At 43.3% G+C, this 15,685-nt stretch overlaps 1 protein-coding gene across 1 annotated transcript in view; it reads right to left on the minus strand.

Annotated features, from left to right (window-relative positions):
• Window positions 1-15,685, minus strand: part of AFF1 (ALF transcription elongation factor 1) — a 100,493-nt gene that overhangs the window by 21,135 nt on the left and 63,673 nt on the right. Inside the window, exons 4-10 of the mRNA XM_075708831.1 lie at window positions 12,690-12,734; window positions 9,954-10,040; window positions 9,113-9,149; window positions 8,682-8,733; window positions 3,562-3,616; window positions 3,393-3,430; window positions 1,797-1,953 (exon numbers count right to left, since the gene is read on the minus strand). Coding sequence (XP_075564946.1) covers window positions 1,797-1,953; window positions 3,393-3,430; window positions 3,562-3,616; window positions 8,682-8,733; window positions 9,113-9,149; window positions 9,954-10,040; window positions 12,690-12,734 — 471 coding nt within the window. The remainder of the gene's footprint in view (window positions 1-1,796; window positions 1,954-3,392; window positions 3,431-3,561; window positions 3,617-8,681; window positions 8,734-9,112; window positions 9,150-9,953; window positions 10,041-12,689; window positions 12,735-15,685) is intronic.

Raw genomic sequence — 15,685 nt, forward strand, 5'->3', positions numbered from 1 at the left:
CAGTCACAACTCTCGTTTCTGAGAAGAGCCTCCACTCTTCCCCAAAAAGAGAAAGCCTAGGACATGAAAGGTTTTCCAAGACTAATTAATCCCTTCTGCCATGATTTTCTTCTCTATCCAGACTCCACTTGCTGTAGAACATGTGGATAAACAAGACATGTCTTCAACTATGTTTGAGTGAGTCAATCTAGAAACCTGGTTTAAAAACCAGTTTGGTTTTACCACGGGTTTGTAAGTAAAATTAAACCACACTTTTCTGATAACACAAATCTGCTTTATTTTCATTAGAATTTTAACTTATTAGCCACTGAAGAGCAATTTTTTTGTCAAACACTGTAAAAACATGGCCAAAAGACTTAGTAAACTTTGGTTTATAATGTAGGTAGCTATCAGATAGTGGTACACTCTGATCCTTTTCTAGCACTTCTACCATCGTTCATCTCGTTTGTGATATACACCATCATATGGGTTTTCATTAGGTTTTCCAAACACACAGGATAGCAAGAGACTTTAAAAAAAAAAAAAAGGGAACTATTGCCTGTGGGTCTTAAAGTCTGTGCTTTTGCATGTGAAGAAGTGACTATAAACAAATGGGCCATGTGCACTAACTTGTTCCTTGAGCACTATGGATGAACAGTTTGCTGAATAAGAAAGGATAAAATGGTCAATGGCAAATAGCTAGGACTTCACTAGAATGAGAAGGATCTTACGATCTAGTATTTTCAGGACAAACCAGGCAGGGTTTGGTAAAAAAGGAGAAGCATGACATCTGTTTCTTTCCAAAGACACCCACATTGCAGTGAGCAAAGTCTGTAACTGAACTGCTGGAGGGTAAAGTGTATTAGATGTGAGATGAAAAGATATGCCTTCTCAAAGCTTGTTTTCTGCACATAAAATTCTCCCTGTTCGTGTGTTTCTAAGGTAAAAGAAAGGAAAACTTGGGGGGGGGGGGGGGGGGGGGGCGCGGGAAGAAATAAATTACAAGGTTTCTGGGCTTTGTGAGAGTACCTCAAAACTGTCAGCGGATTGGTTTATATCAGCTGTGGTCCATAGGATATAACCATGCACTTCCCACTGGCCTGAGAATGTTTTGCAAGCTGGAGGAACTGTTTGAAGCCATGGGACATGAGCACTTCTGCAGCAGATTTTTAAAAAAATGCACAATCTCAATTCTGAAACTTTAAGGCACCAAGTTCTGTTTGTCTGCTTTTCCCAATAAAAGCCTCAGAAATGCCAGTGCAGCACTATCTGAGCCAAATTCAACAGAAGCAAGTCTAAGCACATTCCAGCCCTTCCTGCAGGTCTGATCACTTCAGCTGCGATCTGGGAGAAGCTGAATCTGTCATTCGGCACAGGAGCTGCAGGGGGGCCGTGGCTCCTCTTAACGTATCAGGGTCTCACCCTGAAGCAGCCCATAGCCTTGGCACCCAGAAAAGCTGCATGGGCAGAGGTGGGCCCCAAACAGGCTGTGCTTCTCATCTGCACCTTGCTTGTGTCTTGCCAGCTAAAGCACTAATTCCTTCAGGAATGCCTGACAATGATGCCAAAGGAGAAGGGGGAACACTTCAAGGTTAGGCACGTAAAAGTTTAATTATGCTGTTACTAAGGGTTATTTAATTGACGAAGTCTAGAAGGGAAGCAAAGGGCAAGAAAAGTCTGATGATGCAGCAAAGATGTCAAGCGGACACCTAAATGATGACGGTATTTCAGGTCTCCTGTCCTGATTGCATTCAGAAAGCAGAGAGTCTGAGGCAAGAAGCTGTATTAAGCAGCCTCTACATTTTATTTGCATTCACCTCAGGTGCTGACGCTCTCGCAGGGTCATTTGCTTCACTGTCACTCGAGTTGCTCTCCGTCTCTGAGTCTGAAGAGCTGTCTGAATCACTGGTGCTCCCTGACTCCGGGCTGCTGGAATGTGCTGATGCCACACTCTTGGGCTGGGACTGTAGGGCACTGCAAGGCCACCATGAGATAAAATTAGAAAGCAGCATGGGTGAAGGTTACTTACTTATTATATTGACATGGCAGGATTCAAAAATAAAACTGAAACCCCGTGTTTTGGCACTGAGAGGAGAGGGGAGAAGGCCAAAGGAATATATTGCCATACTCAAAAGATAAAGCACCGGAATAAAAAAAACCCTCTGGAAACAGTAAAACCTTCAACTCCAACCCAGTCAGACAAATATGTAAGCAGGACATCACTGCTACAATATGAAGCTGCATTTAGCCAACCAAAGTTTAAAAAACAACCAAAACTGACAAGTGCTTTCTGAAAGCCCCAAGCCTCAAAAGAAAAATTTCCAATAAAGGCTAACAAGACAGAAACATACATTCCAGGATGGTTTCTCTTTTTTGTATTCTCCCCCTTAAGTTGTCACTTCTTCATCTGTGTTACATGGTCAAGGTGCTGTAACCATTTTGTTAACAGCCATGTCAAGCAGCAGCATTCTTTGCAACACCCTCCCCTACTCAAAAGTGTTTTCCTCCAGCACTGACAATGGGCATGGATGGAACTGAGGGAGAGCCATGACTTTTATGCACAGCTTCTTTTTGTTTTGAAATGGGCTTATGAAATCAAAATGTTTATTTTTTACTTTGAAAACTGTTTCCCATGTCAGTATCAACACATTTGTATGATTTGGAGGCAAGCTCCTTGCTGATCCAGACTGATATCGTGAGAACGCTCTATTTCAAGAGCTTGCAGAGACACAGATCATGCCAAGAACTGGCATGCCCTTCTGCAAGTCTGACTTTGTAGACCATTACCCTGTGCTTGAAGAATATAGGTATCAAGTCAAAAATGTATGTCAGTGCTCTCCTATAGGAAAAATTCTGGGCTTCTCCACCTTTCTTCCTCTAATGCTGGCATGTGGCTGTTCAGTCTACCTTGAATATTGCTTCTGACTAACAATACATGGCAGGAACTGCTTACAATCCTCTGCCTTATCAGGAGGAGCTGAAACAGCCTCAATGAGTCTACCTAACACTTTTTTTGTTCTTCACCTCCTTGGCTGTTTTGGGCTTCCTTCTGAACTAAAACTGAACTAAAACACCCATCACTACTACAACTGAGAATCCCATTAGCTCTAGTGTGATCTACGTATACACTGGTGGAGGGGAAGAGGATAAAAGAAGGAAACAGTTGGGGAAATACAATTCTGGTTCATAGACAAAATCCAGCATGCCTGGATTATTCATTTCTAATTGGAGCTTTCTGCAAAACCCCACACAACTAAAGCCAATTTTCAACACCACCTTCACGCAGCTAGAAACCAAAGCCTGTATCTACAAGAGAAACCAGGAACCCAATATCCATCTACCCCATATATAAAAAGTAGGTTTATTTTTCTTCCTTATTTGGTCTAGCTAGGAGTTTGGGAACAAACCTGTACCTTGGAGGAGCAAGTGAAGAAGGTGGCTTTTCAACAACCTGTTTTGTTCACAAAAACAAAGAGGAGAGGGGGAGGAAAGGTTAGCTTAAGGAACTCGGAACAACGCAACAAGTCGTGATGATTTAAAGGGATGTCTGTGTGCCTAGTGTATAAAACATCTAAAACTGACTTGGTCGTCACCACTCTCTTCACTATCACTGAGCTGCAGGTCGTCGTGGAGCATTCTGAAAGACAACCAGAAGATAAATATCAGCCAAGGCAGACACATTTTCAAGCAGCAGACACTGAAAAAGACTTGGTTTGTGCTTGCCAAAACAAACCAACCTCCCACATCCTTTTTGAATTCAGCATGCTCAATCTGCTAAACCCTGTCATTACCTGAATGAATGATAAAATGGTAACACACAGCCTAGGCATTTTACTGGGCTTTCCAGCTAATCTCAGGACATTTTGCAATGGAGGACAGTATAACTGGCTGCCGTCTACAGACAACAAAGTTCTGTGAGGGGAATGCTCCTCAACAAAAGTTACCTATCACACTAACACAGCCAACAAAGGTTACCTAGCACACTAACACAGCAGAGCGGGGTGGAAGAAGTCTGATCCTTGTACAGCAAGAGACTAGCGTGCTGTTAGCCTGCACTGGCTCCCCAAAGGGCAGAAAGCATCATCTTTGCACCAGAAGCTGCGCATATTCACGCACTCTGCTCTCAGGGGCTGCGAATATTTCTTTGGTCACAGGGGTTCTCTTTTTGCTGCTGAAGTCTCCTATCACACATACATACGTAAATGCCAAGGTCAAGCCTATCTCCTATTTCTTCTCTACACAATGAGCTTCATGCTCCTGCACATTTCAGCGGTAACCGTAACATCGAGCAGTTCAGATACTCAAAGCAGTTTACAACTAGGGAGCCACGAACTCTGTTTTACTATTGCTACAGAGAAGGCTGCCTGCAAATGTTTCCAAAAAGCCTAATTTAGTCCTGTCTGCAGGTGGTAACTACTGCTTGCAATTTCAATGCATTACTGAGGTCCTCAAAAGCCTGGAGGGGAAGGGTTTATGGGGAGGGACCCAAAGTTCTTCCAAATTGTTATCCCCCTCTTTGGCAATCATGCAGGCATCCCAAAAGGAGTTGGAAAACAGACAGGCTTGCTATTCTCTTGCTATTCAAAAGTACAGCAATTCAAATCTTGAAACTAGCTGGAGACCAACTCCTCAACCCAGAGAATTACACAAGTGTCATTCCAAAAATGGGATAAAAAGCTTGGGAACTGAGACAGGGACTTTAATCAACCAGGTCAAAACTCTGTTTATTTCACCCTCATTTCAAACTAAGGGCTCTCTGTGAGAAATTTTTCTCATGCCCACATAAGAAAAAGATGCCTCCAACCCCTCGTGACAACACATTTTATAGCAAGAAAACAAGTATGAAAGATCCCCAATGAACCACATCACCTTGGAAAAGTGGGGAGAGAGTTAGTGTTCCTGACACTTGTTAGGAAAAGGAAAACTACACAAACCTTCACACTCTTTCAAGCCTTCATGTCAAATTATGAACCAAGTAAAAAAAGATTTGTGGCTCTGTGGGTCACCTCTAATGACCCTGAGCAGGTTGCTTTTATGATTCCATGACAAAAGAGGAGTAAAAACCTTGAATAAAAAAGTGATCCCCTTATTTAAACACCATCCCATCTAACTAGACAAATTATTTTACACTCATACCAAAGCGGTTGACATGGATGGAGATACTTTCATTGAAATAAGACCATGTTTACTGCCAAAGCTAGCCACAGTCTCACAACGAACAATTCCACAAACCAGAAGTGATGGATCCACTCTTGTCCACAGAGCAGGACAGCATGAAGAAACCCCAAATGCCTCCTGCATCTACCAGTACAGAGCCAACCCCTCCCACACAGGTGACACCTCCTGCAAAGGTACTGACCCCACAGCCCCCGAGTACCTCTCACTGATGCAAAAGAGGCTCTCAGTGCCACAACGGCTCTGTCTGATGACATGTGCGAAGACCTATGTGCTTTCTTTGTTTAGGCATTTTGACTTTGCCATTTCCCCTGTGACTATCCTCCTCCATCTCCCAGCCTCCACTGCCTTATTTCCTCACACAACTTCTTGGTAGAAGCCACCTCTTGCCTTTCCTTTCAGAGTAAACACTGAAGGGAAGCGCTACGAGACACCACCTTAGAAAATGAGGCCCCTGAATTTTCTACAGAAGGCAAATGGCACACAGTCTGCAGCAATCCTGCATACGCCAACTTTGCATGTGGGCTAGAGCTGAAGCCCACTGCCAGTCCGCTGAGACACAAAAAGGAAAAAAGAAGAATAGCAACAATACAGCCACTCTCCACACTTCTGGGCAGTTTGGCCAAATGTCTACTGGCATGTCAAGTAATTATTTTTAGGGTTTTTTTTTCCCCAACCCATTAGGGGAAGTAGTCCTTCAAAGGTGATACTGAACAAACTTCCAGGGATGCTAAGAAGTTCTGAAAGTGTTTTCGGTTTTTTGTTTTGCTTTAAGAATTGTGGACTACAGATGCATTTCCTTTAGAGGTAAGAGGATAATGCAAGGAAACACTACCTAGATCTTCTTTTAAATCTGATTTAACTGTTTGTAATAAGGAGAACTGCCTTTTTCACCTGAGCTGCTGGTAAATAAAATGCATCAGCATAAAAGAACATTGCAACTACTTAAGTTGAATTTAGGATCAAGGAAGAACACCAAAACTTTAAATGAGTCATACTTCTGCAAGGATAGACAAAGCCAGTTTCCCCAAAACCAGGTTTCAACAAATTTGTTAAATAGCCTAGTTAAAGAAAATAAATCTGCTTTAATAATTTTAATGCTTTAATTAGCTCAGGAGTTAATAGATGCCAAGTTTTCATTTGCAGGACCTGTTCATTTGCAGCTTATATACACGCCATCCATCTCCCTATAAAGCTATTTAAAAAGAGCTCTTTTAGCAAAAGCAGCGGCACTAAAACTAGTATCGTTTGCCAAACAACCCCACTGAAAGCACAGGCTGGTCCCTCTCTGCCAGCTGGGTTAAAGACGCATCACCAAGAATGCACTTGGCATCTCCCCTTTTAAAAGAATGGCTACTTCCATTCCAGCGCAGCCAGGTGCTAACTTCGGGGCTGCATTCAAGAATGAAAGCCATCTGGGAAACCCTTGCAAGCTCTGTAAAGCTGAATGCTTAATTTGGGCACACAGATGCACCGGGATTTCAACCTCTAATTAACCAGCACAAACGTTGTTTGTTTTCAGCCAGCTATACTTTGTAATGCGAGCTACTCTAGGCAGCTGAATTTTCAGACAGTCACGTGCGCTTTGAACAGCAAAGAAAGCAAGCCCTGTTGTGCAAACGAAAACAAAAACAAAACAAAAAAGGGATGCACCAGTTCAAGGGAAAGATGCAGAGGAAGCCCTTGGGCAAATCTCCCTTAACTCCATTTTGGACATAAACCTAAGGCACCCTGTTCCTCCTGCTTCAACTGCCTTCATCTATTGTGGGTATGCATGTCCTTGGTTAGATGAGCACTGGCTCCGAAGTGCCTGCAAGGACGCTGAGCGGAGAGGGGATGTTGGCTAAGGACAGAGCTACGTACCGTGCCAAATTTACAATTCTGGACCTTTGGGCTAAGAAAGGAGTATTTTCAGATTCTTGTCTATAGTAAAGTCTCTTCTCTCTCTGCTGCCAGGACAACCAACTAAAGTGCTACAGGGATTTTTACAAGCAGCTGAGAAGAGTTGAAATAAAGATGATGGTTGGAGGGTAGCTGAAGAGGAAGGCAGGGCCTGGAGCAGTTGAAACTAGTATTTTTAATAGTGCAATGAAAATTTCCAGAAATTGTTCAGGAGGAGCAAGCTGGGGTGGAAGAAGGAGGAGCAAAATAAAGAATGGATTAAGAGAGTAGCTGACTGCTCAGCAAGACACTATCCCACACTCCCAGCCAGCCAGGGCTCCTCTGCATGATGCTGGAACAGTATGAAAAGGGTTGTTTTACAGATCTTACAGAGCTTGAGCGCAAAATTCTACAGTCTCAACCAAGATGGAGAGATGCTCTTCCTCTTACTTGTGACTAGCCCGGTTTTGGGGTTTTTTTAATTACATTGTTCATGACAAGAAAAAGGAAAAACAAGTGGAGTAAGCTTTGTAGTCTGTAGTTCGCAGCCTTCCATGGAACAACATATCATGGAGTAACATAAGATCTTTATATATCACATGAACTGACAGGCATTTAATGGTTCAGCAACTACCTTGCACACAGACCCCTTAGCCTTCCAGACATGGAAAGATTTCTATTTGTCACTCAGGGCTCAGAACCTATCAATGCTGCCATCTGGCCTGGTTAATCCTGAAAGACTAATGTCAGCCCACACAACTTTCGAGCAATTTCTGTAATCAACCTAATTAATAGATAACCACTTTCACCTACAAGGACAGTTCCAAGTTATTTTATCCACCAACTTAACATTTTCTAGCCTTGTATAACTTTTGTAGTGATTATGCATAAACATCTTACACTGAGACTCAAATTCTAAGAGGCTTTCTTCTGAGAGAAAGCATAACATGATAGGAAAAAGAAGTAGAAATATATAAATACTATTTTTAAAAGTTACAGAAATTTCATCTTCACCCCACTTTGCAACTACCTAACATTATTGGAATATAAATTGAGGTTTTTAGAAAGTCCACATGAAAGTTTTGTTTGTTTGTTTAGTTTTTTAAAATAAAAATAAAATTTAGACAACACTTTTTAGAAAACTTTTCCTTGGGCAATTGCAGAAAGTTATACCATACAATTACTTTAAAATTTCACCCTTGGTTTTCACAGTTTTCGTAGCTGTAGATTTACTAGCCCTCACAGGCTTCAAAATGATATGCAGAATAGATCAGATTCAGTTTATATCCCTTATAATTTATGTCAGTTGTATGCATCATTAGTAGTTTGAACATAACTAAGTGTGACAAGAAGTTAAATAGCCACAGCTTAAAAGAGCAAAAAAGGTCAATCTGGTACATTAATAGTTGGGGGGGGGGGGGGGGGGGGGGGGTTCTTCAGTTTTGTTTTGTTTTTAACACAGTCATCATAATCATGAAACAGTAATGTTTCTGCTCATGAAAATTCCCTGCATTGAAATTTTATGAGAAAAATCAGACTGATAAAACCTTAATCCTCAGAATTATCAAGTAAACCAAATTTGAATTCATTCCAGGTTCTTTTAAGTAACTGCACAGTAGAGATGGGAACTGAGTCTGGTTACTTACGATGTTCTTGGTTGAGAACTAGGCAACGTTTTTGAAGGTGCGTCATACTGTTCTGTAAATCAAAAATGAACTGGTTGGTTTTATTTGCCTCACTTGTAGCATATTTTACCCTATGGTCTCTGAGCATCAGGTTAGAAAGTCACTTCCTTCCAGGACGTAATTGTTTGCCACTGAGATTATTCATCTCTCCAAATGGGGCTTCCTAATGAAATACTGTTTGTTCTCTGCTGAACTGTTGCCTTAATTTCTAGGTAGTGAGCATATACGATCTCTTAAACATTTTCTAAATTCATCACTGTTCAACAAAGCACAGGAAATTGTGCTCCTTAATCAATGTAAACATTTGATGTTCTCCTCAATGTATAACACACAACACACAAAACTATCTGTCAATACACGCATAACTGTGTTTTCTTTGGATTTCTACTTACTCTGATTCTGTGCTACAGATCCAACCTGCTGCGATTCCTAGAAAGAAAGGACAAAGTGCAAATTGAGAAAAAAATAAATCCGCTCTCTCGTAATAGCAGCAGATCAATGATTTGTTTTCCATGTGTTACTTACTGTTACTCTAACTTGTCAAAGTATGACTCTGAAGTGTCCAATAGTCTAAGCTGGCCTGACACAGCTTAGCATGGACAGAAACAATATGTGCTACTGCCACCAAAAATGTGTTGCTTGCACATTAGCGGTATGTGCATTTTTGAAGAAATATTAACAAAATTTTATAAAAGCTGCAAAACATTTGTGTTTAACACAGCCAGCAAATATTTTTGTTTGCAATAAAGATAAAATGCTTTTTGTGCTGCAACAGAGATGAGATGCTTACAATGTTTCTGAAAAGCAGCCACATTTGAAGCCCGTGATTGTAACAAATGTGTAAGTTGTGTAACAAATGTGTAAGTGAGATAATTGAAACATTATTCATTCATCCCCCCTCTGGCTCAAACATCTTTCAACTCTAAAAATACAAAGCTTGTTTAAAAAATAAAAAAGAGAAAGATAATTATGCCACCATATAGCCCACTCAAAAACAATTACTCAGAAGCACAATCTGATCTAATTCTCAGTAAAACGATGCGATGCGTTGCAAGCAGCCGTTACATAACTTGAGATCCATTGTGCTTTAAGTTATCTGAAGACTTCTAAAGATAATCTCTCCTAACAGCCTTTAGCTATGAAAGGGGGACACAATCAGATGAAAACACACGCAAGAGCTGGAAAGCTCTCTTCTAATTTATCAAAAGCCCTGGCAAAAAGGGGGTGTTTTACCTTTGCTGGGAACGGAAATTTGGAAGGCTCTCCTGTACTAGGCGTATGAATAGCTGTCAGGGGAGGTGGCCATGAGTGGGTCATTTCCTGGAAAGAGATTAAGAGAAGCAGCTTACAGTATTTTTGCTGATACACGCAGGTGAAGTTTTGTGCTTAAGAGATTCATATGGATCTACCAAAAACGTCCTTGTCGACCCGACTGTAAACCTGAGACGGTACCGCAGCAAGACGACCTCCTTCAAGCGCGCAGCCAGACCATGGTGAGGACTTGCTCCTTTTCTGCAAGCGTACTTGCATTGCCCAAGTAACAGCAATCTCAGCGAAGCTTGTGGAGAGTTAAGTACTTACTGTGTTTGCAGGATTAGGCCTCCGCCTTACAGCTATCACAGTTAACAAAGGGAAAAGTAAATAAAACCTGTATATGAGTAGTTCTAGGGCTTTTCAAAGCGCAGGACTTTCCTATTACGGAAGTTCTTCTATCCCCTTACAGCAACAACACTCTGAAAGGCTTTTCATAACTCAAGGAGGTCAGCCAGAGAGCTCTGACTGCCAGCCATTCCCCATACTATTTTGCCTGAAACACTGGCTTTTGCTCTGACCAACCAAGATGTCTTTGACGCAGAGCTCCTGGACACAGTTTCAGACCAAAGAAAGAGACTGCCCGATGTGCTCGGCCTTTAGGAATCCTTCTGCCCTGTTCCCCTGCCCTTACTCTCACCCATCAAAACTATCAGGAACTGGCTTCTTAGGCTCAGCCATGATCCAGGTGAAAGCAGGGCACAAACACCACGGCCATGGGATAGGGCTTGGCAGGCAAGATCAGCCTCCAACCTGCCTCTTCTGGCACCACAGCTGGGCCCAGATGAGCATGCTAAAGCCTTAGCTTGCACTGCAACGAACATACATGAAAAGCTTAGCACAGACAAGGATCTTTGTCTTGAACATAAGCTAAAATACTTTAATGAGGGCTTATCTAGACAAGGCCTTTGGGGAAGCTGGGGCTCAGAAATTCAGAACCAGTTTGTTGAAATCAAACAACACAGACTTTTCTTGGCTCCAAATCCTCAAGTTTTCAATCCTGAAGAGCATAATAGTTGCTCCAAGAAGTAAGTGAATTCATATGGCCTGCCACCCTCACTGACTCTCCAGGAATAGTTATCTCAGGATTTCCCCCCCAGCCCAACAGCACTCAAGGTGTGCACCCACCATCCACATGCAGAGTGGCTGTCATCACAACCGTTCCCTGCCAACTTCCTGAAGAAAGCAGCATGCAGAGTAACACAACATAGGCACTTTGCTCGGTTCACAAAGTTAGGAATTATGTTCATGCTGAACGCATCTCATGGCAAGCATGCACCACACGCAGTTTGCTCAGGGGCTTAAAAGAAATTAATGAGGAACATGTCAGCACAAAGTACATTTTTGTACTTTTGGCCCCAAATAGACTGAAGTGAGAAAATCTCTACTGTGTCGTAATTTACAAGTGCCATTTTTTCATCAAGGCACAAATATGAAAGTTCAGAACTGTCCCTAGTTTCCTGATCTATTAGGAATAACATGAAATGCAAAGACTTACAGGGAATGCTACCTTAGGCTCTATAAGCAGGGATCAGAGCAATCTACAGGGGTTTCTGTGCAAGAACTAGAAGCAGCCTACAACTAACCTGGGTAACTATTTTATCGCATCATTACCACCCTTGCCTTCTCTGTTCTCCCCTCCCACTGTTCAGTTCATTGCTCACTTCACGCACTAGCTGTGCAATCTTGCAATAGATGATAAACTCCTCAATATACTGCACTACACCTCTTCACGTATTTGTACATGCTTCCCTGTAGTTGCTGCAAAAACAGTGTTATACATTACTAACAGGCAAGAAAACAGGATGTCTCATGAAATATGAAAGAATGCAGTACTTCTAGGCGGAGTACTCGTGCTACAACACCAACCAGCACACAGCAGCTAGTGAGCACCAGTGCACAACTACCTTTCAGCTAAAATGCTGCCCCAACAACAGCTTCTTGAGAGTAATAAGGGCATCAGGATTTTGCAACCTGAAGCAACAGTGAGGGAAGTGAATCACAGAAACCAAACACCTTCGTTAGGACTTTGGTGTCTCAGAATAATATTTGACATCAAGGAACTGTCTTCTCAGTATCAGTATGACCAACTTGCAGATCGCTGCATTTTCACACTGTGCACAGTGAACAGGTGACACGTACTCAGACCCAGCTACTGGGAGCCTGTGCACTGCTCACAAGCCAGCTCTGACACAAGGTAACAGAGACAGTTGACAGTTTTGCATCAGAGCTGGCTTAGCTTTGCACAAATGGACTAGAATTACAGTGAAGGAGAAGCAGCCCAGCAGCAGTGCCACATGCAGGCGAGTGGGAAGGATGCAGGTGCGTGCTCCTGTTGAGGGCCACGCTGCTGGGGCTGGCTGCATGGACAGGAGGCAGCATGTCCAGCACCTTTGGAGGAAGTGTGCTCAGTAGCGGCAACACCCTGACTTGACGAAGGGGCACCTCTGGCTGTTTCAGATGACTTGTCAGTCTTGCTTCTGGACTGCACCATCTGAAGCTAACTTTTATCTTCTTCACAGTGTACCCCAAAACACACTTTTAGCGATTGCAACATCCGCTGACAGGACAGAAGCAGAGCGATATTTCTTCCCCACACACTACTTCAATGCATGCAAAACAAGCAAACGCAGAGATCTATTACTTAAGAGCACCTACCTTCAAAATTTCTTCAATGGAGTGGACGTCACTGGGGAAGGTTTGCTACAACAAAAAAGAGGAAAGCAGCATGAGTTTGTTTTGCCAACTGACATGAGACAAACAGATGCACTCATCAAACATTCGCTTACCAACGGTTCTATAAATTTCATGGAAGTCCATTAATAATAAAACGCTAATAAGAATTAAAAGCCCCATCAGAAGGACAGTTAATAATGCACTTCTACAAAGCCTGTTGTTTTCAAGTCTTTAGTAGAAGATATATTTTAAGAAAGATGAGAAAGAAGGGAAAGTGTCTCCAAACAGCATCTCTTGAGGAAATCACATAAAGATAAACAGAGTTCATTAAACAATGGTACTCATTCAGCTGACGGGATTCCTCTTGTTTCATGACTTGCGTTCTTCTATGCACCCATGTGCACTCAGCAGAAGCAGCAGCCAGTATAAAGCCCTAAGCTTGGAGAATGCAAAGTAAAGGGGGTTTTAACTGGAGGAATCATGCACCAGGCCCTTGAATGCCAGCTCTTGGACTCATGGGAGCATCAACTGCCATTAAAAAATAGAAAAGCAATACAGTTGTAAGTTGTGCAGTTCAGAATAAAACCCTGAACATACCACTGGGTAGGACCAACATGGTGATTTCTGGAGAAGCCTGCAGATGACCTGGATCTGGATCAAGGGACTGCCCCTGTACCTCCCCCCGACCTGTTTTGCTGGAGCCCAGGCAGTGACCACCACATGTCTGCCTGGCAGGGCCTGGGGCTCCCCAACGCAAGCGTAGTGAGGACCTCTGAAGGGAGGCCAGCTCCCTGGTGGTGTCTGGCACTCCACCAACGCCACCTGAAGGGGACCAGGAAACAGCCGCGGCAGCGCCTGCAGCTGCCTTCAACCAGGCTCATGAGCCCAGGCATGACGAAGCTCTGGGGAAGAGTACAAAGCAAAAGCAATGCTAATATTTGCCAGTTATATAACAAAGAGCAGACATTGCAGCTTGTGCAAACACATAAATCTGCTTTTAATGTATCAGCAAAACCACTTAGCGGCTCCTGGCAGGACACCCCCTTGCACACACGCGGCACCATGCATCAGCAGCGTGGGTACTGCTGGCAGGGGGCTGGGACAAGCGCAGCGAATGCCTCCTGCTCCCCAGGCACGTGGGGACGAGGGTAACCACACAGCCAGGTCGAGTGGCGATGCCCCCTGACAGAGCCCACCTGCCCCATGCCCAGGCTGTGCGCGGCAGGAGAGGATGCAGCAGCAGTGCCCTCCTTCCAGTGCCACTGGCAGCACTAGGTGCTGGGGATGCTCTGCAGCAGGACCCACACTGCTTCCACAGTGACCCTCTGCCTGGCCACGGGGAACACCACTTCAACAGATCAGCTTTGCATCTACTAGCAAGGCACGCGTTTTGAATGTACCTGTCATTTACATATCCTTTCCTAACTGATATCATTAAAGGAAATTGAAATGAAAAACAACCAAAGAGCTGAGTAGTTATAATGAGCAAAGTGCATCCAAGACCAGCTTCTTGCCTGTAAACAAGAGATTCAATGGAAATGTCCAGCCATCAGCATAACTGCTGAAAGTGAAAGGCCAGGAAGACATTCCTCATGTTAAAGGAAGAGGGCAGTGAGCTACAGTGCCAGATCAGAAGGATCTTCCCCAGAACAGGGTAAACAGCAAAGCAAGCAAACGCTTTAATAAAGTCAAAAAGCATCGTCCTTGGCACTCTCACAGAAAGGTCACTCATCTGTTTCCCATATGCGGCACTATTCACATTGGAGGGGGAAGAGGAGATGAGGAATCTCTTTTCCCTGAAACCTCATTTGTCTGTGTCTACATAAAGCTCTCATCGAGGCAGTGCTCATTTGACAAAAGATTTGACTTTTCTTCAGAAAATCACGCACGGATAGCTGCTTCTGACCTTACTCACCCCGAGACAAACGGAAGCTGAGGCACGGCCAGATGAGTCACACGAATTAAAGCAAGGGGTTGGGATCTAGCAAGGCTTGCAGAAGCGCCCCACAGCAGGCAGGAGGAGGGGACAGGGAGAGCAAACAGCAGGGAACATCTACCACGTGGCAAGAGATCGGGATGTTTCATAACTCACAGTGCCAAAAAGGGATCCCTCTTTTCCTCTTTTTCTTCCCAGCAAGCTCAACCACCTAATTTATTTCTTAATTTAATAAGTGGTGAACAGCAGACACAGAAACTTGCATCTCACTGTACAGAAAAGCAGCGTTCAACTAGCAGATTGTTTCAGAAAGCTCCTGAGATATCCCATGAGAGTACCACAGTAAAAACCCTTCCCACAAAACAGATAAGGAATCAAGATCCCGCCTGGACGAAGTATTCAAAAGCTCTCTCTACAATGGATCAATTGCAGCAAATCAAAATCAGTTTGCTTCTCCCATTCCAGAAACTTAAGTTTTATGAGGTGATAACTGATGACAAAAGTAAAATTCAATTAAGCTGAGAATCTCTGCAACAGCCAGTTTGGACATCTCTTATCCTTGCCAAATAACTCACACCCCTTCCTGAAGTTCTTTCAGATAAACCTGAAGAGGCTTTGAAATCAATACAGGTTTACATACAATGAGTATTTATAGCGCAATTGTCAGGAGGATTTATCATAACCCAGAAGGGCACTGTTCAGTGGCTGCTTGCTGTTCTACACAGATCCAGTGGCTTAGCAGAAACCACTCTGCCTTTCCTTTAAATTTTGTGCCACAAAGAAGAAACACATGACACTGAACAAGTACCACAGAAGCCTGCATCGGCAACACACGGACCTCTATTTTTGTTTTTTTTAAGACACAGGGTTTAAGTACGTGCCCCCAAATACGTGCAGCTGTGGAGATACAGAACATAAGATATCAGGGATAATCAGGATTGCTTTCACCTTTGGCTAGCAGTTTACTCCCAGAGCCACTAAGTCAGGACATGCTAGGAAGCCTGTGCCCCTGCTGGAGACTCTCCCTGAAGAGCATGTGTTT

The sequence above is a fragment of the Pelecanus crispus genome, chromosome 4, assembly GCF_030463565.1.
Source record: "Pelecanus crispus isolate bPelCri1 chromosome 4, bPelCri1.pri, whole genome shotgun sequence".
NCBI classification, from domain to species: domain Eukaryota; kingdom Metazoa; phylum Chordata; class Aves; order Pelecaniformes; family Pelecanidae; genus Pelecanus; species Pelecanus crispus.